The 21,227-nt window shown below is 50.9% G+C and overlaps 2 protein-coding genes across 4 annotated transcripts in view; one reads left to right on the top strand and one right to left on the bottom strand.

The window, feature by feature from the left end:
• Positions 573–11,803, top strand: SQSTM1 (sequestosome 1). 2 transcript variants are annotated; one of them, XM_003123639.4, is made up of 8 exons: positions 573–891; positions 3,002–3,097; positions 3,585–3,814; positions 3,899–4,040; positions 4,810–4,890; positions 9,211–9,425; positions 9,704–9,899; positions 10,895–11,803. In XM_003123639.4, exons 1-8 carry the CDS (start codon positions 573–575, stop codon positions 11,050–11,052), a joined length of 1,437 nt encoding a protein of 478 aa, XP_003123687.4. In that variant the 3' UTR covers positions 11,053–11,803. The 2 variants fall into 2 exon arrangements, with proteins under 2 accessions (XP_003123687.4, XP_005654993.2); XM_005654936.2 differs by lacking the exon at positions 4,810–4,890 and having other exon boundaries at positions 575–891.
• The window catches only part of MRNIP (MRN complex interacting protein), a 22,542-nt gene continuing 12,733 nt past the window's right edge, over positions 11,419–21,227 (bottom strand). Inside the window, exons 4-7 of one of the 2 annotated variants that reach the window (XM_003123640.4) lie at positions 19,864–19,939; positions 15,044–15,189; positions 13,812–13,899; positions 11,419–12,471 (exon numbers count right to left, since the gene is read on the bottom strand). In XM_003123640.4, coding sequence (XP_003123688.1) covers positions 11,992–12,471; positions 13,812–13,899; positions 15,044–15,189; positions 19,864–19,939 — 790 coding nt within the window. In that variant the 3' untranslated portion in view covers positions 11,419–11,991. The remainder of the gene's footprint in view (positions 12,472–13,811; positions 13,900–15,043; positions 15,190–19,863; positions 19,940–21,227) is intronic. The other variant, XM_013987518.2, reaches the window with a different exon arrangement.

The raw sequence follows: 21,227 nt of genomic DNA, 5'->3' as shown, positions 1-21,227 counted from the left end.
CCTATTAAACTGGAAGCTCCTCTGGTGCTCAGGTTTGAGTTGAGTGTCTGTGCTTTAACCCAGTAAAGGGCCATTAGGGGGGATGCTGGGGGCGGCGTAGTGGGCTGCCACCTGAGAAACTGGTGGCAAGAGCGGGCCCTTGACAAGAGTGGCAAGGTCAAGACAGCGCCTCGGGAGCCAATTTGTTGTAGCTAGCAGTGTCAGCAGTGTCCCCTCTTCCTGGCTTCCAGCCTCTGTTGCCCACCTCCCTCCTGAGCTGTGCATCCCCGGTGGCCTGGGTTCCGTTTTGCTGAGTCACGGCCTGGTCAGGCCTGGGAGGGGTCTAGGGCGGGACCCTGGCCGGTCCCTTGCCCCAGGTATAGAGGTAGGCGCCAGACTTAGATGTCAGCGTGCGGGGCCGGCCTCTTGGTGTCCCTGGTGCACTTGGGGCGGTGAGGAGAGGGGTCGGGAATGAGGGGGCTCAACGGCGGGGAGAGGTAGCGAGGCTGGGGCTCCTGTAGGGCGGCTCTCGCGCGACGGCCGGGGTGGCTGGAGCCAGACCTCTGACACTCAGGCCCCGCCCCCAGGAAGCGATGAGGGGCGGGGCTTCACCCGCGTTCCCTACAAAGGCCGCGCGTCCCCTCCCGCTGCCGCCGCCGCCGCCGCTACCACCGCCGGGCTCTTCTCTTGCTCCCCAACTGGTGGTCATGGCGTCGCTCACCGTGAAGGCCTACCTTCTGGGCAAGGAGGATGCGGCCCGCGAGATTCGCCGCTTCAGCTTCTGTTTCAGCCCGGAGCCCGAGGCGGAAGCCGAGGCCGCGGCTGGCCCCGGACCTTGCGAGCGGCTGTTGAGCCGGGTGGCCGCCCTGTTCCCCGTGCTACGGCCCGGCGGCTTCCAGGCGCACTACCGCGGTGAGCAGGCCGGGCGCTCTCGGGGAGCGGTGCGGGGCCGTGACGCAGTGCTGCCCTGCCGGGCAGGGTCGCTGCTCCCTTCCTTCTCGTGGGGCTTGGGGCCGCCTGCGGGAGTTTGATCGCTCGTTGGGTGGGCGGTGGCCCGCGTGGGTTCCCATTTCGGCCTTGGGTGCCATTCTGGTAGCCAGGAGTGGTGACCACAGCCAGACCTGTGGGGTCAGGCGCTGCCAGTCCCCTAGCGGATCGGGCCCGGCGACGTAAGAGGCCTCCCCTCCCCCCACCATGATGGTGCAGATCTTGGGGAGGGCGCGCGGGGGCGTCCTCACGGCGGGCACGGGGTGGTTAGAGGGGCACTCGGGTTACACTGCCACTTGGCTACTGCCCAGCTGGGGCCCGCTAGCCCCAGATGGGGGGTTCGGATAGTAACCCGGAAGAGCCTGGGCGGGCAGATGAGGGGGAAGGGCTGGCTACGCAGAAAAGTGACGAGGGTAAATAAGCAGTGGGGAGCCCTCAGGGCTGCACAGTCTGGCCGGAGGTGGGGAGGAGAGACCATAGGTTGCCCAAGGCCAGGCGGGATCCAGACGTTATCCCGTTGGCAGCGGACAGAGGGACAAGGTGAAAACATTCTCGAGAAGTGTTGGTGTAGGGACAGAGCTCACGAGCCTGCCTAGTTTCTAGCTGAGCTGGCGTGACCGGTGGCTGCGCGGGGTGGAGTTGGGGGAGGTTGTTGTGACTGGGAGGGAGGCGGGCGGACCAGGCCCGCCGGTGGGTGGGGCCGTGCCGGGACCTCCCTCAGGACTGCTGCCAGCTCGCCAGCCCCTAGCTTTTTCAAAAAAATAACTTTGAGTTCCTGTTCACATACTGTAGTTTAAAGTGTTGAGTTTTTAGTATATTCACAGATTTGCGCAGCCATTATCACAATCATCTGGGAACATTTTCATCACTTTATACACCAACTCTGTTAGCTTCCTCCCATCCCCATCATCCTATCCTCCAATCCCCAAGCGACCCCTAATCTCTATGGATTCCCCTATTCTGGACATTTCATGTAAAAATATGTAGTCTTGTAACTGGCATCTCTTATTTACATACTATTTTCAAGGTTTACTTATGTTGTAGTATGTATCAGTACTTAATTCCTTTTTGTGGATGAATAATATTGTCTTATGGTCATGCCACATCTTGTTTAGCCATTCATTAGCTGATGGGTGTTTAGGTTGTTTCTGCCTTTTTTTTTTTTTTTTTTTTTTGTCTTTAGGGTCACACCGGAGGCATATGGAAGTTCCCAGGCTGAGGGTTGAATCAGAGCTGCAGCTGCCGGCCTACGCCACAGCCACAGCAACACCAGATCTGAGCTGTGTCTGCCACTTACACCACAGCTCATGGCAACGCCAGATCCTTAACCCACTGAGCGAGGCCAGGGATTGAACCCACATCCTCATGGATACTAGTCGGGTTTATTTCTGCTGAGCCACAACGGGAACTCCCTATTTCTGCTTTTTGACACAGTCCCTGATTTTATGGTAGATGTTGTGTTTGGTGGTCCATAGACCTGACCTGGCTTGCACATGTATTGTGTGGTTGGTTCTGTGTGGTGGTGCTTTAAATCATTTCAGCTGACATCTAAAAGTTGGAGGCTTCATACAAAGACATAATTTTAGCTTCGTTGGGGAGGAAGCAGGAAGATATATTCTACTTTCCTAAGCCACAAGAGGTCCAAGAATTTTGGAGGGGCTGGAACGCCAAGGAGCCAGTTGCAGATGGGGACCTCCCACAGTTGACAGGGTCTGGTTGGATGTAGATGGAGACAGCACCTTTCTGACAGAGCAGCTGGCCCAGAGGCAGAGTGGCAGGTGGCTGGGTGCTACCACTGCTGCCCACTGCACACAGGCACTCCACCTCCCAAGTGTGCCTGGGCCCAGCTTGGAGTGCTCACCTTCCAGGCAGTGGCAGGGTGAATGAGAAGTTCGGCCCCAGCCCTGCTTGCCCCTGGCTCACCCAGGTGGGCGTCAGTTTATAGCCCTGCACAGGCCCCTTTGGCACTGGCCTCAGTCCTTTCAGCAGCTTGTGTCCAACTGGGTGTTGATGCGCTGTCTTTTAAACATTCTAGATGAGGACGGGGACTTGGTTGCCTTTTCCAGTGACGAGGAACTGACGATGGCGATGTCGTATGTGAAGGATGACATCTTCCGTATTTACATTAAAGGTAAGGGGCTGCTCTGTGCTGAGTCAAACCAGCTTGAGGTCATGGAGAAGTTGCTCCAAAGAAGGGGTGAGGAGACTATGGGCCGTTTAAGGCAGGGCCGGGATCGTCTCTGAGGAAGGGTCCGTGTCCACCATGGTGGGGAGGTCAGAGGGTCTTTGGGTTCCCTCTTTATTGTGCCTGCGGGCCAGCTTTGGGGTTGATTTTAGTGCCGGACAAGTCTAAAATGGTGCAGACGCAACTCCCTGCTGCCTCACGCCGGCCAGGCTGCACATGCCCAGGTCCCAGGTGCAGAGACAGGGAACTTCCCAGAGAGTCTCATGTTGCTGGGTTATGGTCACTTGAACCACTGAATTCCTGTGGATTTGGTGTCTGAAGAGTGGTGCTGGGGCCTGCTGACTGTGATGGCCCCGTGGTAGTGACGGGGCGGGGGGAGTGGGGGGAGTTCTCTGTGGCTCACGAGTCTCCCGACTCTCTGCCCTCCCTGCAGAGAAGAAGGAGTGCCGGCGGGACCACCGCCCCCCGTGCGCGCAGGAGGTGCCCCGCAACATGGTGCACCCCAATGTGATCTGTGATGGTTGCAACGGGCCGGTGGTGGGGACCCGCTACAAGTGCAGCGTCTGCCCGGACTACGACCTGTGCGCTGCCTGCGAGGGGAAGGGCATTCACAAGGAGCACAGCAAGCTCGCCTTCCCCAGCCCCTTTGGGCACCTTTCTGAGGTGAGTGCGTCCTTCCTGTGGGCCCAGGATGGGTGGGGGTGACAGGAGCCCCCCTAAGCTGGCCCCCTGCCCCTCTCTCTCCAGGGCTTCTCTCACAGCCGCTGGCTCCGGAAGCTGAGACATGGGCACTTCGGGTGGCCTGGCTGGGAGATGGGCCCGCCGGGGAACTGGAGCCCACGTCCTCCTCGAGCGGGGGATGCTCGCCCTGGCCCTGCTGAGGAATCAGGTGAGGCTTGTGGCGGCTGGCCTGTGAGGGGCGAGGGGTGAGGGCCTTCCCTGCATCCTGCATTGCTGCATGCCTGTGGCTGGGCTGCGCACTTCATGGCCGTTCATGGCGTTTAATCCTCATCACACCCGCGGAGTGTGGGGCCTTATCTCCGTTCCATAAGTGGGAGAACTGAGGGGCCCCAGGGCCAAGGTCACTGGTGCACCTGACCCTGCCCGCCTGGCCATGCTGCCCCCTGAGGCGGCCCTCCCCTACAAACAGGGAGGCCCTACTGGCACCTGCATCTCTGCAACGAGCTCTCTTCTCTTTCACGTTAGCCGTCAGGAAAGTCAGAGCCAAATCCGCTCACATCTTTTAAAATACAGTCTCCAAGTTAAAAACTTACACATGACTTACATTCTGAACTTTTGGATTCTGGTTTTATGCTGGTTTTATTAATCTCACTGTGTCTTTTGATTTGCCTCATCTTTAGGGACAAAGATAGGGATATTTGTTTGATTTTCAGTGAGTGCTATTTGTCATGCTGTGTCCTGAGCCCTGTGTGGGGTTCCTGAGCACCAGGCACACAGATGAAGGGGGAGGACAAAGAAAGGGGCGCAGGGGGTGGCCTGGAGAGGGAGGGAGAGAGGGAAGCCCTCGAGTGGAGGCCACTGGGACAAGGCCCCCGGTGGAAGGCTCCTGGGATGAAGGTGACAGGACTGTGACAGCTGTTGGTCATTGAGAGATGTGCTTTGAGTTAAACATACCTTTTTCTTTTCTAACCTCAAAGCTTCTGGTCCATCAGAGGATCCCAATGTGAATTTCCTCAAGAACGTAGGGGAGAGTGTGGCAGCTGCCCTCAGCCCTCTGGGTAAGTGGCCACCTTGTCCATCCTCTGACATCAGCGGAGCATTTTGGTAACCCCTGTGTAGGTGGCTGTTTTGTGGCTTTTTCTGGGATTCTGCAGAGGAGTGGCAGCTGATGTGTCCTTGAGACCGGTAAGGATTGTTGCCCCAGATCAACCTTGGCCAAGTGCTACGCCACAGGCCATTAGAGGTTGAATTCCCTGCCAAATTCTTGAGCTTTCCACGTGGAGCGAAGTGGAATGAGCCAGCGTTTGGTTGGGGTAATCCCACTGGGGAGGGTGAGCAGGCTCAGTTGCAGGGCTGGCCTGTCATCTGTGGCCTGTCTGTCCTTTGGCCTGTCTGTCCTTTCCCCTAACGTGAGCCCTGGGGCTTCCTCAAGGACTTGAGTGAGCCATTTGCGGAGATGCTGTTTTGCTTTTCCTCCCTTTTGTACAACCCCCAGTCTTTCCTGGTGCTTGCTGAGTGCTGGCTTGTGCGGGTGCCATGGAGAAGGGAGTGGAGGGGGAAGAAGGTTCTCTGTGTGCGGCCAGGGCTGCACAGGCTCAGAGTAGGCGTCTGGGTGGGCGAGCCATGCACCTCCATTGTGTGACCTGGCCGGAGGCCAGAGCTTTGAGACTGTAGAAAGAGCCTGCTGTGTAGGGGCAGCGCGCATCAGCTACTGCAGTTGACTGACGTGGATCCATGGTGTCAGGCTAGAAGAGAGCTAACCTTTGTGATTGTGGGGGCAGGCAGTGTCCGATGTCTGAAAGAATGCTGTGGGAGGGCGCCCAACCTACCCGCCACCCACCCACCACCCACCCTGCATTCAATTGCTAGATCTAATGCTTTCCCAGGATGGTCACAGTGGAGCAGTGATGAGAATTTAATCCTGGGAGAGCGGCTCTCCCGAAACCCTGCCACTTACTCAAGAAATAGTGAAAGACGTAGAATTTTCAGAATTTCCAACTAATGGGCTGTTACTTAGGGGCCATAGGAAGTTTCTTTTTGGAAGACAGCAACTGGCCAGGGGTTCTCAAGTCTGCCGGGCATCAGAATCACCAACATAGGGGTTTCGGTGTATATTTTGGTATATGGAAACTCTATTAAAATGAATTATTCCAAAGAACAAAGTCCTTCCCTAAAAGAACAAATGAGACAACCTGGGAAGTCACAAAACCAAGTCTAGTTTCAGGCAGGGGACTTGAAAGCAGTGTGGAGTCCCAGGCCCCCTGTTTCCATAGGGGGGTCTTGGGTAGGGTCTGGGGTCCTTCTGTTCTAAAGTCCTCCCAGGAGACTCTGCATTACGCTTGCTATCCATCCGGAGACCCATCTGAGCTTGTGAAGTTGTTTCAGAACTTGACCTGGATTCCCCACTCAGGATGCATGGAAATAATTTTGTAAGTGTTCAGAAGCCTTTGGGGAGGAGAATTAAGGCCTCCTCAGATCTCTCAGAGTGGATGAAAAATTGTTGTCTACTAACTAGGGAGGAACTTGGACCCTACACAACAAGGAACCTTTCAGTAAACATGCCTTAAAGTAACTGCCACTTGAGGAATGGCTCAAACTCTTGTTGGAGTCATGGGTATTTTGCTTTCTTATGAGGAACTAATAGGATGACTCACTCTGCTAACTGCCTAGAAGGGACTGTTCCCAGAGCAGGGGCCCAGAGGGCATGTAGCCACTGATACCTCCCGGAGGGCGGTCTCTGCAGTGAGTCAGTGACTTGAAAAACCCAAGGCCTTTTTTTTGGTAGGTGCTGTGAGAGCCAGATGAGCCATGCCACAAGGCCCAGGGCTGTACCTGGCTGGAGGTCACAGTCACTGCCACCTAGGACATAATCCAGGAGGACCCCTCCTTGTCATGGGTCCTTGCATAAATGCTCCCCACACAGAGGCTTTGGGGGCAGCAGGGCACAGGCTGTGGTGCAGTCTTGAAGCCCTGAAGTCTCAGCTTATCAAGTTGGAGGAACCCAAGTTGAGTCATCTCTCAATAATCCACTTACAGAACAATCACATCGTTCGCCCATTTAAAAAAGTGAGACAGTATTATGGGTGCTTGTATTGTTCTTCCTGCTTATCTTTTGCTTGCACCTTTCATAATGCAAAGCTGAGGGGGAAAATGGAAGAAGAAATAATAAATTTGAATATTGCAGACAGGGGTACTGGTACCTAAGCCTGCTTTTATCTCTGCTTGCTCCTCAAGCTCTACAAAAATAATAGGGGGATTAAACAAAACAAGTACAAAGCAACATGGATAGAGAAAAAGGGAAAAAAGTAATGAAGAGTAAGATAAAACAATGTCACAAAACTCCTGGAAGTTGAGAAATGGATGGAGGGCAGTGAGCAACTGAGGGATGCCAGTGAGGAGCAAGATTGGCTGTGCAGGGACCAGGGAAGGCCAGGGAACAAGGGGACGGAGACCTCAGGGTCCCACTCCGCCAGGTGCTGGCCCTTGCCCATGCTCCAGGGAGACCTGGTGTTTAATTGCTGGCGCACTTGACAAAGGGAAGCTTCGGGGGTGGGGCCCCTGGGGATGCAGGACAGGGTGAGGCACCAGCCTGCGGTTGGGCATCATGAATGAGAGGGAGTCTGGCAGGAGCCAGGGAGTCCCTGCTCAGGAGACGCTAAATGCATCAGGGACTCTCTCTGCGACCCAGGACCCCAGTGCCTGGCCCTGCTCCCCGGCACCCTGAAGATGGAAGCTCATGACGGCCCTGGCCCCCCAGAGTGCGGCTTCCTAGTGCCTCGTTAGGATCAGACAGCCATGGATCATCAACCATTTGGGAAAACTTCCACACATGGGAAAGAAGGAACTCGAGAACGGATGCAATAGAGAAGAGAATGTTAGCATCCTCAGGTACAGAAAAGTAGCTGCATCCATGACAACTAGGATACCCTGCCAATGCTAACAAAAGGGAGCCGAAGAAGAATGTTCTTGGAATTAGGAAAAAAAAAGAAGAAAACTTCAAAAGAAACCTTAGGTTTTAAGATCATCTCAAGGAAATATTCTAGAAGCAAAACAGAGGCAGAAGGAGAGAAAAGATGGGGTAATTTGAGGGTTAATCCTGGAGGCCCAGTGTAGTATGAAGGGATTCCAGAACGAAAACAGAGTAAACAGAATGGAGGAGATTAACAGAGTATAAGATGGTCTCTTGGCACGAAGGAAACTATAATCTCTGGATTGAAAGGGACCCCAAGTGCCTTGAACAATGACTGAAAAGACCCCACATCAGAGCTTGTTGTCATCACATGTCAGAACCCTTGAGAGAAAGAGAGCTTCCTGAAATACTCCGGGTTGCTGGAAAAGCTTGGGGATTCAAGAGCACAGCCCTGGGAGCCAGAAGGCAGTAGTCTCATCTGACATGATCCAAGTATGAAAGCAGAAAAAGTTGTCAGGAATGGAAGGAAAGGCGTAGGAGCTGTGCCTCTGCCCATTCCAGGCTGGAGCTGCAGGCTCTGTGCCCAAGAGGGCTGATCTCCAGGAAAGAAAACCACCTGTGGAGCATCCAACACACTGAACCCATGCAGAGAACATGATCGAGAAGCTATGGGAGAAAATGGGGAAAGTTAGCACATGAAACAGGGCAGCAGTCATGCTGCAGAAACAGAGACACTCTGCAAGGAAGTAAGTCCACTACTTGGCCCAGCCAAGATGATGTTTATATCGCAGCGCTAATGGAAACACTGAAGGTTGTCTGCACCAAAACTGGAATTTTTGAAAGAAGGGGAGGTAAGTGTTACTCTTCCAGGGCAAGAAATGAACTGTAAACCGTCAAGAAAGAAGGAAGGAGCACTGAGGGTTGGTTGCAAGCTGTCTCCGGAGAGCAGGCCGGGCTGTGTGGCAGGGGGTTGGGAATCTTCTATAGCCTTTTGGAATTACTTGATTCTAAGCTGTGGGCATGTAGTCCCGTAACAAATTAAAATTGCTTAATTACAAACATAGCTCCGGTGATTGTGCTCTCCCTGCTCCTCAGTGAGCACTACCCCAGAGCTGGAGAGCCTGGAGGTGGCCGGGTGCCCTGTGCTTCCAGCCTCGTGGGCCTCACAGAGCTCGCACGGCCTGTCTGCCTGCCTCATAAGCAGAATTTGAGCGTTCACTCTGCATGCTTTTCCCTGAACACAAGTGCGGTGCTTTCTGTGTCCTCGGCGCCGTAGCGGGGGTGGTTCTGGCCACACGTGGTATTTGGCTCTCACCCTGTTCCTTGGGCCAGGCCCTGCCTGCCGTGCAGCCGCTGTCCTGCACAGTGAGGGGCAAGACAAAGGCCCTTTATGGACTTTCTGGCTCTGAAGCTGACCCAGGATGTTAGCTGGGATCAATCAAGTTTTTGTTTTCTCCCTGGCTCCTAGGCATCGAAGTCGATATTGACGTGGAACATGGAGGGAAGAGAAGCCGCCTGACACCCACCTCCCCAGGCAGCTCCAGCACAGAGGACAAGTGCAGCTCTCAGCCGAGCAGCTGCTCTTCCGACCCTAGCAAGCCGGACGGGGAGGTGGAGGGCACGGCCCAGTGTCTGGTGGAGCAAATGAATAAGATCGCCCTGGAGTCGGGGGTGCAGCCTGAGGCAAGCATCCTCCCGCCCCATCCCCTGAGGCTGCCAGTGTCTCCCAGCACCCTAAGCACAGCCCCTCCCCAGCACTCACGGCTAGTGGGCCCCATTTCTGTTGCAGAGTCAAGTTGGTGTTATCCAAGTCATTCTGTGAACCCTCCACGAGAACTCTAAAGAAAACATATTCCTATAGCCTCTTGCTGGTCCTCCATGCCCCACCTGTCCCAGGAATCGAGGCTGTAGTCAGGTGGGCCTCTTGTTCTTGTGTGTTCACAAGGCGGGGTTTGTTCCAGGAACAGATGGAGTCTGACAACTGTTCAGGAGGAGACGATGACTGGACCCATTTATCTTCCAAAGAGGTGGACCCGTCTACAGGTGAACTCCAGTCTCTACAGATGCCTGAATCTGAAGGGCCAAGCTCTCTGAACCCTTCCCAGGAAGGACCCACAGGGCTGAAGGAAGCGGCATTGTACCCACATCTGCCACCAGGCAAGTGATCTCAAGCAGTTTTGTATTTCTGCCTTTTCTGTTGACAATATTCTGCTTTTAGCAACACAGAAAGATGTCATGTTCTCTACTGTGGGGCCTGTCTGTTGACATGAGAGAAAAGTAGGGGGTGGTTTTCTTCCCTGTGTCTACACTGAGCCCTAGTGAGCTCAGCTCATTTTAGTAATTCCTTAAACTTAACGCCCAGGCCTGGAATTATGAAGGCAGATGTGCTACAGAGGTGGCACTGGCTCTGGTACTGCCACTGCCACACACTACTGAAGGTGGACTTAGTCCATCGTCATCGTTTCCCCACAGAAAGTGCCACCCTGAGAGCAGGGGTCACAGCCACGGTTCTGCCAGGAGCCAGGCAGGAAGTCACTGTGAGAAGTGGGTGATGTGGAAGGCAGCGGGGCTGGCTGCAGAGTATGGCAGCCTGGAGAACACACACTGAAGAGGTGACAGACATCCTGCCGTGGCTCATTACTGTCACATGACAGTAATGTTTAAAACAGTATTCAAGGGGAAACCCATCTGGGCCAAAATTTAGCCCTTGGGCTACTAGGAGCTACCTTCTCTGCCTTTGGGCGCAGAGTGGCAAACTATGACCTATGAACCAAGAATGATTTTTTCATTTTTATAATGATTGGAAAAAAGTCAACCTGGGAAAATTAGATGAAATTCAAATTAGTGTTCATAAATATAAGTTTTACTGGAACACAGCCATGCTCATCTGTTTACATAAAAATGCTGCTTTTATGCCGCCACGGCAGGGTTGAATAGTGACAGAGGCCAGATAGCTTGCAAAGAAGCTTAGAATATACTCCTCGGACCTTTTACAGGAAAAGCTTGCCAGTCCCTGCCTGGGAGGGTCCCTGTGAGGGTTCAGACCTTGTGAAAGGGCCAGGCCCTGCAGGCCCTGGGTACTTGCTGCCACATGAGGTTGTATTTGGGGCGCAGTGGCTCTCCCTCATGGCTGTTGTTACTCTCTCTGGCAGAAGCTGACCCCCGGCTGATCGAGTCCCTCTCCCAGATGCTGTCCATGGGGTTCTCTGATGAAGGTGGCTGGCTGACCAGGCTCCTACAGACCAAGAATTATGACATCGGGGCTGCCCTGGACACCATCCAGTATTCGAAACACCCACCGCCCTTGTGACAGTGTTTGCTCACCTCTTCTGTGTCCCCTTTCCTGTCTCATAGTTGTGTTGAACTAGTGTAGAACCCCCGTGCCTCTGTAAGGGCCCATTTCTCTGCATTCTTCTTCCAGAATCTGGGGGGTGGGGACGCACAAAGCCATCGGGGCAGTAGAGCAAGTGACACGAGGGTGGAGTTCTACGTGTGTGGGAGCTGATAGCTGAGAAACGTTTGGGCGCCTGGCCCCTTGCAGCCAGCACCCCCAGCAGAGCCGAGACTGGGGAGGATGTGGAGGCCACACCGTGTCAATGTTCCCGCTGTCCCCCACAGGGTTACACCAGCAGTCCAGAACAGATCTTGCCTAATGGCCTTCTGCTGTTTCTTTTCCTTTTTTTTTTCTTTTTAAAATGACTAATAGTACACTAATATGTAGTTGATTTTCTGCTAGAAACGGATGTACTCTGAATGGAGCTAGAGTATAGCCAGCATTGTGTCGGGGCGGAGGTGGCTGTCCTGTGGTGAGTACCAGAGGGCAGGACAGCTCTGGGACTTTGGCTGCACATCTGGGACTAGAGAAGGGCTGGAAGGGGAACTGACCTTGGTGTTCACTGAGTACTGCCTGTTTCATAACCACTGTAGTTCTCTCATTTCCCAGTGCTGTCAGCTGCTTTTAAAGTAAGAAAATCACTTTGTAGCCATTCTGTTACCACATTTGTAAACAATCTGTAATTAAATGGTATAAGCACTTTAATCAAAAAATGTCACAACAGAGATGATCTGTGTGCTAGTCACGTTTCTTCTCGGTTCTTGGTAGTCGCCAGGAATCATTTCAGTCCTACTGTTGAAAAGCATTTTGTGGAGCTGTTTCCAGGGGCACAGAGGTCAAGTGGAGAAGGGCTCATGTGACAGCTGTGTCTACATTAAAAATATAGGTCCACATTAACACCATACTAGTTTCAATTCACAGATCATCATCAAAGTCCTCACCGGTTTTAAAGAGGTCACACAGTCGCATGGGTGAAGGCTCCTGTGCCCCTCTGACCAAGAGCCCACCCTCTGCCCATGGGCCCGTGCCCTGTGGCTGCCTGGGGGTCTTCCCACAGAGCCTCTTGGGCTCAGGCATGGCAGAGTGTGAGTCCTGAGGAGGCTGGAGTGCACCAGGGGTCCCACGGAGGCCTCCTTCCCTTGGGGCCTGAGGTCTGGGAGTCCCCTGCTCAGCCTGTGCTGCCAGCGCTGGCCTGTGTCCTTGCTGCAGGGGTGTCGGGGGCTCCGTGTCCACACTTGAGCTGTTTCCAAGTGGTGGAAGAAACTGTTCCCACTTAGAAGACGTGGCCTTGACCTGCTGGGCAGGACGTGCTGGTTCTCGAGGAATGATGAGCTCCCTGGTGTCCCAGTCCACAGGACTGCTTCCTTTGACCTTTGCTGCCAGGCCAGCATGATCCTGCATGGAAACACAAGGTGAAGGCCACGTTCTCTGAGCAGAGGAGTGTCCAGCAGGTGAGGCACAGGGCGAGGAGGAGTTTCCCATACTTGCACTGGTCCTCACCTCTTCCTCTGGGCACTGACGCTTTCTGCTCTGCGCTACTTGACTGTAGGCTGGCAGGCTAGGGCCATGCTTTGATTTTGAAGTTTAGCAAAGGCCAGCAAATATATGCCCTCTACCTCACTCCAGATGCTCTGCCAGATTCCATGACCAGGCTTTCCCAAAAGGGGAGATTTTCTCATGTGATCAGGGAATCTCACGGGAACCTTAACATCCGGTGAGGGAGTGCCTGAGATGGGTGCAAGTAGCAAGGGCCATGTGGTCATTGCCAAGCAAGTGGGAAGGTCTCTCTAGAACCATGTCGATGGTTTTTAGCTGTGGAAGAGGCTTCAGAGTCCCCCCAGGAGATGTGACAGTAGTACTGGGGCCTGGCCTCTCCTACTTCAGGAAACAAGGATGCACTGAAAACTGGGTTTCAGGAGTTCCTGTTGTGGCTCAGCAGTAACAAACCTGACTAGCAGGACTGAGGACGTGGGTCCAATCTCCGGCCTCGCTCAGTGAGTTAAGAATCCCATGTTGGAGTTCCCGTCGTGGCGCAGTGGTTAACGAATCCAACTAGGAACCATGAGGTTGCGGGTTCGGTCCCTGCCCTTGCTCAGTGGGTTAACGATCCGGCGTTGCCGTGAGCTGTGCTGTAGGTTGCAGACGCGGCTCTGATCCTGCGTTGCTGTGGATCTGGCGTAGGCCGGAGGCTACAGCTCCGATTCGACCCCTAGCCTGGGAACCTCCATATGCTGAGGGAGCGGCCCAAGAAATAGCAAAAAGACAAAAAAAAAAATCCCATGTGGTGGGCTGTGGTGTAGACCCTAGCCCGGGAACTTCCATATGCCACAGGTGCAGCCCTAAAAAGACAAAAATAAGTGACTGAATGAATGAAATCCAGGGCAGGCCCCATGCTGAACAGTCCAACAAAGGCCTTCCCCTCTGCTCCACATGAAATGAAGAGAACAGGCCTGACGTAAAAAAGCCCTACTGTCAACCCTGGTTGCCTCCAAGGGCATCAAGCTGCCCTTTTGACGGGGAGTTAACACTAGTGCCAGGAGGAGCATGGCAAGGAAACAGTGCAGGTCAGAGAAAGGAGCTGGCTTAAGACCAAGCAAACAAGACACCCAGGTAGGAAGTTGGGTTTTAGGGGGTCTAAGTCTCATACTTTAACTGTTCACAAAACAATTTAAAAATCCTACATGTGCTCAGTGGCCACTGGGACCAGAAGAGAAACACTGTCCTCAATCACTGACCTTCAGAGGCTCCGAGGTGACCTTACAGTTTCTAAAGTCCTGGACATCAGGGCAGCTTGGAGGCTGAACTGTGCTCTGGCCCCATCTCCTGGCAGATGGAAAGTGCGGTTAAGAACCCAGTCTGGGGGAGTTCCTGTTGTGGCTCAGTGGCTAATGAACCTGACTAGCATCCATGAGGATGGGGGTTAGATCCCTAGCCTCACTCACCAGGTTGCCCCCTATGCCGCGGGTACGGCCCTAAAAAGACAGTTAAAAACAAACAAACAAAAAACAAACCCAGCCTGGGGAGTTCCTGTCGTGGCTTAGGGGAAATGAATCTGACTAGGAAACACGAGGAGGAAAGATCCCTGCCTTGCTCGGTGGGTTGGGGATCAGCATTGCCATAAACTGTAGTGTAGGTCGAAGACATGGCTCAGATCCCGCACTGCTGTGGCTGTGGTGTAGGCCGGTGGCTGTAGCTCCAATTTGACTCCTGGCCCGGGGAACCTCCATGTGCAGCAGGGTGGCCCTAAAAAGACCAAAAAAAGAAAAAAAAACCAAAAAAAAAAACCACTCAGTCTGACCAGTGAACAGTCCTCTTGGTCTTGACTTAGTGGTGACCTAGTGTGACACCCGGCACAGGTAAAGACCTTGTCATCCCTCATACCTGCCCAGGTGGCTGCTTAGCTTCTGCCTCACCACCAACCACAGACTGCCTGGTGACATCCACAGAATCCATTTCTCTGCTCTATAGCTTGTAGTTGCTGGAAAGTTCTTATTTTGAACTAGAATCTACCTCCCAGTAGCATCTTCCCCGGCAGGGCAACCTAGATCTGGATGAGGCAGTCTCTCAGAAAACTCACTGAAATGCTGAGTAAGACTAAAGCAGAGACCCATGAAAGTCAGGTCTTTCTTCTGATTTTCGGCTAAAAGCCCCTAGGCCTGTCAGCCCCTCTGGCTACACTTTGCTTTGTCATCTCTGCCCTTAAATTCTTCCCTGAGGTCAGTGCTGTTTAGATGTTCAGAGTTAAGTGAGCATCACAAAAGGCCCCCCGAGGGCATCCTGCCCAGCCCTCACCTCTGCACTGGCAGCACCTGGTACCCGGCCAGGCCAGGGGACTCAGGGTGACGGTGCCAGCGGCTCATGTCACTAAGACTTCCTGACAACTTTCAGAAGCTACCCGCCAGTCCCCCCAACAGTGGGTCAACAAGGCGGGTATGGGTTAGGGCTGGATTAGTCACTAGCTTGGCACCTTTTTCTAGGCAGGCCTGTACTGAAGGGAGGGTCTGGCGTCTCTGTGGTGGTAGCTGAGGGCGTGCCTCCTTCTTCCAGCCCCAGGTCTTTGGAGTCACTTTCCAGATACTTCAGCCAGCGGCTCTCTGAGGGCTGGGGTTTTTCCTATAGGATTGGGAAGTAAGTTTATTCTCAGAGTTAGAAAGTAGGCACCCATACTGAAAATCCCCAGTGCAACTCTGAGGCCCCTCAGGACTCACATCTACACCGTTACCAGGAAAGGAATTCTGCTGGAAGGTAATGGGACACAGATGTCCTGAACAGAGCACACTGGCACGCTGGGGGAAAGCTGCAGGGCACAGCTTAGCGAGAACTTTGCAAATGTCCACACTCCCTGGTCCAATAGTTCCAAATGACAACAAAGGTACAAGATGCTCATTAAAATGTCACAAATAATAGCAAATATTTATAGCAGCAAAAGTTTGGGAACAACCTAAATGCCTGGTAAGAAGGGAATAAATATTGGTATATCCACTATATTCTGTAGGTACTTTTAAAAATGACAATCACTGAAAAACTATATAGCAACACAGAAGAATGATATGTGAAATTTGCAAACAAGTATATCCTACAGAAGGGATGATGAAAAATTAAGTCTGTGAGTAAAGAAACAGGAAGTGCAGACCCAAAGATTCAAGAGCTGACATGTTAAAGTGGTGCGCAAAATGCTCAACAAAATTATAGCCAACTGAATCCAACAACCTATAAAAAAGATCATACACCACGACCAAGTGGGATTCATCCCAGGTTCATAAAGGATGGTTCAACATATGCAAATCAATCAACGTCATACACCACACACCACGTTAACAAAAAAAAAAGAAGTCAAAAACCACGTGATCATCTCAATAGATGCAAAAAAAGCATTTGACAAAGTCTTTTTTTTTTTTTTTTTTTTTTTTTTTTTTGACAAAGTCTAACATCCATTCATGATAAAAACTTACCAAGGTGGGTATAGAGGGAACATACCTTAACATAAAGCCATTGATGACAAACCCACAGCCAATATAACACTCAATGGAGAAAAGCTGAAAGCCTTCCCACTAAAATCTGGAATAAGACAAGGATGCCCACTCTCAGCACTTTTATTCAACATAGAATTGGAGGTGCTAGCCACAGAATCAGACAAACAAAACAAACAAAAATATCCAAACTGGAAGAGAAGAGGTAAAACTGTCACTCCATGCAGATGACATGATATTAAATATCGAAAACCCTAAAGACTCCACACAAAAACTACTTGAACTGATCAATGAATTCAGCAAAGTAGCAGAATATAAGATTAACATTCAGAAATTGGTTGCATTTCTGCACACTAACAATGAAATATTAGAAAAGGAATATAAAAATACCTTTTAAAATCACACCCCCCCAAAATTAAATACCTAGGAGGTGAAAGGCTTATATGCTGAGAACTATAAAACATTAGTCAAAGAAATTAAAGAGGAGTCAAAGAAATGGAAAGATATTCCATGCTCCTGGACTGGAAGAATTAATATTGTTAAAATGGCCACACTACCCAAAGCAATCTACAGATTCAAGGCAATCCCTATCAAATCACCCATGATATTTTTCATAGAACTAGCACAAACAATCCAAAAGTTTATTTATTTAGTCTTTTTGTTTTTGTAGGGCCACACCCATGGCATATGGAGGTTCCAGGCTAGGGGTCTAATCAGAGATATAGCCGCTGGCCTACACCACAGCCACTGCAATACCAGATCAGAGCTGCATCTGCGAACTACACACCACAGCTCATGGTAATGCCGGATCCTTGACCCGCTGAGCAAGGCCAGGGATCGAACCTGCAGCCTCATGGTTCCTAGTCGGATTCGTTTCTGCTGAACCGTGATGGGAACTCCAATCCAAAAATTTATATGGAACCATTAAAGACCCAGAATTGCCAAAACAATCCCGAGGGGGGAAAAAATGAGCAGGAGGCACAACTCTCCCAGACTTCAGACTATTACAAAGCTACAATAATCAAGTACCACAGTGTGGTACTGGTACCAAAACAGACATACATACCAATAGAATAGAATAGAGAACCCAGAAATAAACCCAGACAACTATGGTCAATTAATCTTCAACAAAGGAGGCAAGAATATAAAATGGGAAAAAGACAGTCTCTTCAGTAAATGGTGCTAGGAAAACTGGACAGTTGCATGTAAGTCAATGAAACTAGAATACACCCTCACACCACGCACAAAAATAAACTCAAAATGGCTTAAAGATGTAAACATAAGACAAGATACTATAAAATTCCTAGAAGAAAAGATAGGCAAAACATTCTCTGACATCAATCGTACAAATGTTTCCTTAGGTCGGTCTCCCAAGGCAACAGAAATAAAAATAAAAAATAAACCAATGGGACCTAATCACTTACAATCTTTTTTTTTGTCTTTTTAGGGCCGCATCCGTGACATATGGAGGTTCCCAGACTAGGGGTTGAATCTGAGCTGTAGCTGCCAGCCTACGCCACAGCCACAGCAACTTAGGATCCAAGCCATGTCTGCAACCTATACCACAGCTCACGGCAACACTGGATCCTTAACACACTCAGTAAGGCCAAGGATTGAATCCATGTCCTCATGGATACTAGTCGGGTTCGTTAACCGCTGAGCCACGACGGGAACTCCCAAACTTACAATCTTTTGCATGGCAAAAGAAACCATTAAAAAAAAATAAAACAAAAAACTAAAAAGACAGCCTATGGAATAGGAGAAAATAGTTTCAAACCGTGCAACCGACAAGGGCTTTATCTCTAAAATGTACAAACAGCTTATACAACTCAAAAGCAAAAAAGCCAATAACCCAATGGAAAAATGGGTAAAAGACCTGAACAGACATTTCTCCAAGAAAGATATACAGATGGCCAACAGGCACATGAAAAAATGCTCAACATCATTAATTACTAGAGAAATGCAAATCAAAACTACAATGAGGTACCACCTCACACCAGTCAGAATGGCCATCATTAACAAGTCAACAAATAAGAAATGTTGGAGAGGGTGTGGAGAAAAGGGTGCCCTCCTTTACTGTTGGTGGGAATGTAAATTGGTTCAAGCACTATGGAAAACAGTATGGCGGCACCTCAGAAAACTAAATACAGAACTACCATATGACCTAGCAATCCCACTTCTGGGCATATATCCCAACAAAACTTTCATTGAAAAAGATACATGTGCCCCTATGTTCACTGCAGCACTATTCACAATCGCCAAGACATGGAAACAACGTAAATGTCCATCAATAGATGAATGGATTAAGAAGATGTGGTACATATACACAATGGAATACTACTCAGCCATAAAAAGGAACAAAATGATGCTATGTGCAATAACATGAATGGGACTAGAGACTCCCATACTAAGTGAAGTAAGTCCGAAAGAGAAAGACAAATACCATACATTATCACTTATATATGGAATCGAATATATGGCACAAATGAACCTATCTACAGAAAAGTAACAAACTCATGGACATGGAGACCAGACTTGTGGTTGCCAAGGAGGGGGTGGGGTGTACTGGGAGTTTGGGGTAAGTAGATGCAAACTATTGCATTTGGAGTGGATAAGCAATGAGATCCTGCTGTATAGCACAGGGAGCTGTATCTAGTCACTTATGATGGAACATGATGGGGGATAATGGGAGAGAAAGAATGTACATGTATATGTATGACTGGGTCACTATGCTACAGAGCAGAAATTGATAGGACATTGTAAATCGACTACAATAGAAAAACTAAAAATCTTTTTTTTTTTTTTTCTGTCTTTTTTGTCATTTTCTTGGGCCGCTCCCGCGGCATATGGAGGCTCCCAGGCTAGGGGTCTAATCGGGAGCTGTAGCCACTGACCTACACCACAGCCACAGCAACGCGGGATCCAAGCCACGTCTGCGACCTACACCACAGCTCATGGCAATGCCAGATCCTTGACCCACTGAGCAAGGCCAGGGATCGAACCTAGTCAGATTCGTTAACCACTGAGCCACGACAGGAACTCCTAAAATCTTAAAAAAATAAAAATAAAAAATTAAAGTACAAGGTAACAAGAAGAAATAAAAATTAAAAATAAAATAAAACCATTAACATAAAAAAACCCCAAAGTGGTGCCCTCGAAAGCATCTCCTCTATTTATAATAAAAATGTGAAGAGCACCTGCGGCATAGACGTTGCCGGTGTGATTCTGTGAGCAGAAGCGGGGTGCTGCCCTCAGGTGGGCAGGGAGCCTGTCAGTTGTTCTCATTCCCGTCCCTGGCAGGACATGGTGTTCCATGTCCCTATGACATCTTGGATGGACCTACTCAGTTGCTCAAGCTCTTACTGTTGGAGCAGCTACTCTACCAGGCCCTGGGACAGAATGACGGGATGTGAGCCCTCCTGTGGGGCTCAGTCTGGAGAAAGGGAACCTGGAAACCCGGGCACTTTACAACAGCATCCTTTCCCTACCAGAGGTGTGCCCAGAGCACTGGGGGACTAGGGGGGAAGCACAACGAGGTCAAGTGCAAGCTAGGCTCAGAAAGATTCACCAAGTAGCCAGAAGAAAAAGCCCGTTTCACAGATCACTATAATTCTTTGCTTACACGGCTGTCTCCACACTTATAAAAGGGACAGGTTGACTCATGTGTTGAATTCCCTGCAGCTCTAAGCCAAGTGCTCATCATTCAGTGACATCAACCAGTGTTTGCTGAACAAGTGATGAACAAATGAATAAAAGGAACCCCCTCGGTGACAGAGCTGCCTCAGGTAGCTGGGCTGAGATGGTGGTGCTGGCTTACCTGCAGACTTGCATGCACAGCCTGCAGAGGGTCTGCATTTTCCTCCTCCTCGGCGTTTACGGACTCCTCCAGAGACCTTAGGGAAAGATTGTACATGTGTCCTTTATAAAATGATCAGGAAGAGTTCCTGCTGTGGCGCAGTGGGTTAATGATCTGGTTTGTCTCTGCGGAGGTGTAGGTTTGATCCCCAGCCGGGTGCAGTGGGTTAAGGATCAGGGGTTGCTGCAGCTGTGGTGGAGGTTGAAGGTCCTGCTCAGATTGGATCCCTGAACTTCCACATGCTGCGTGTGTGGCTGAAAAAGAAAAAAACCCAAAACAGACCAGGAAGATGAAGGACAAGGAAGACGGGAACAGCGTGATACAAGGACTTGACAATGGATATCGAAGGCTGTTTCGGAGAACTTGGAACTTATCTCCATTGTTCTGATGTGGTTTGGTAAATCTACCAGCAGTTCAGAGGGCAGAGGGGTCATTTGTTCCTTGGGTCAACAGGAAAAGTGACACAGGGCAGAAGAGGCAGACTCTTGACCCAGAGAGATCAGATGTGTATCCTGGCTTTGCCAATGACTGGCTGTCACTGACAGGGTGACTCTGCGTACATCACTGTATCCCAGTTTCCTTCTCCACCAAAGGGTAACTGCGAAGACAAGTGAGCCAATCCATGTGCATGTACCCCGCTCAGAGCTGAGGACAGAGACGACTGTCAGCTGAACTCTGGTAGCCAGAGTCCCTGCCATCAGCAGTGGAGGCGTCCCCTTCGCAAAGGGTCCTATGACTGTCTAGTTTGTTAAATCTCAACCACGACAAGAGAGGAGGCATTTCACTGAGCCTGACGTGTCACAGTGACTTTCATCCAGCCTCCGGGGGTGCCAGGGCTCTTTCACCACATACAGCAGAGTGTGGGGCTGGATGGCCAGTAAAAACAATCACTGTGTAGGGACTGAAGCCACATCCATAATGTCAGACAGGCTTGCACACAATCAAATTGGAGCTCTCTCCAGGGAACCAGGATGAGAACCCCAACTCTATGAAATGTGGGCACCTCTAATTTCAGTGCCTTCATCTGTGAGTCATTGAAGTTCCCAGGGTGATGAGCAAGACATGAGATCAAGCCTGTTAAGAACCTACCTGGCCACACGGTCAATACTCCAACGCTGGGTTGAGCAGTGTCCTACCAGCCACTGGCCTGAACTCTGCTCACCTTACTGTCATTCAGGAACTCAGCTCCCTCTGCTACAGGACATCTCTCAGCACTCAGAAGATACTGGGCTATCTTCTCGCTTCTCGTGTTATGCCTGAAAAGCTGGGTGTCTACTGCTCCTGTATCAGGGATCTCTCTCCTCTCCAGCTACTTTTCAAGGTCT

The sequence above is a fragment of the Sus scrofa genome, chromosome 2 (genome assembly GCF_000003025.6).
Source record: "Sus scrofa isolate TJ Tabasco breed Duroc chromosome 2, Sscrofa11.1, whole genome shotgun sequence".
Classification (NCBI taxonomy): domain Eukaryota; kingdom Metazoa; phylum Chordata; class Mammalia; order Artiodactyla; family Suidae; genus Sus; species Sus scrofa.
Note: the sequence above shows the minus strand (reverse complement) of the source record. Positions and strands in the feature narration are given on the sequence as shown.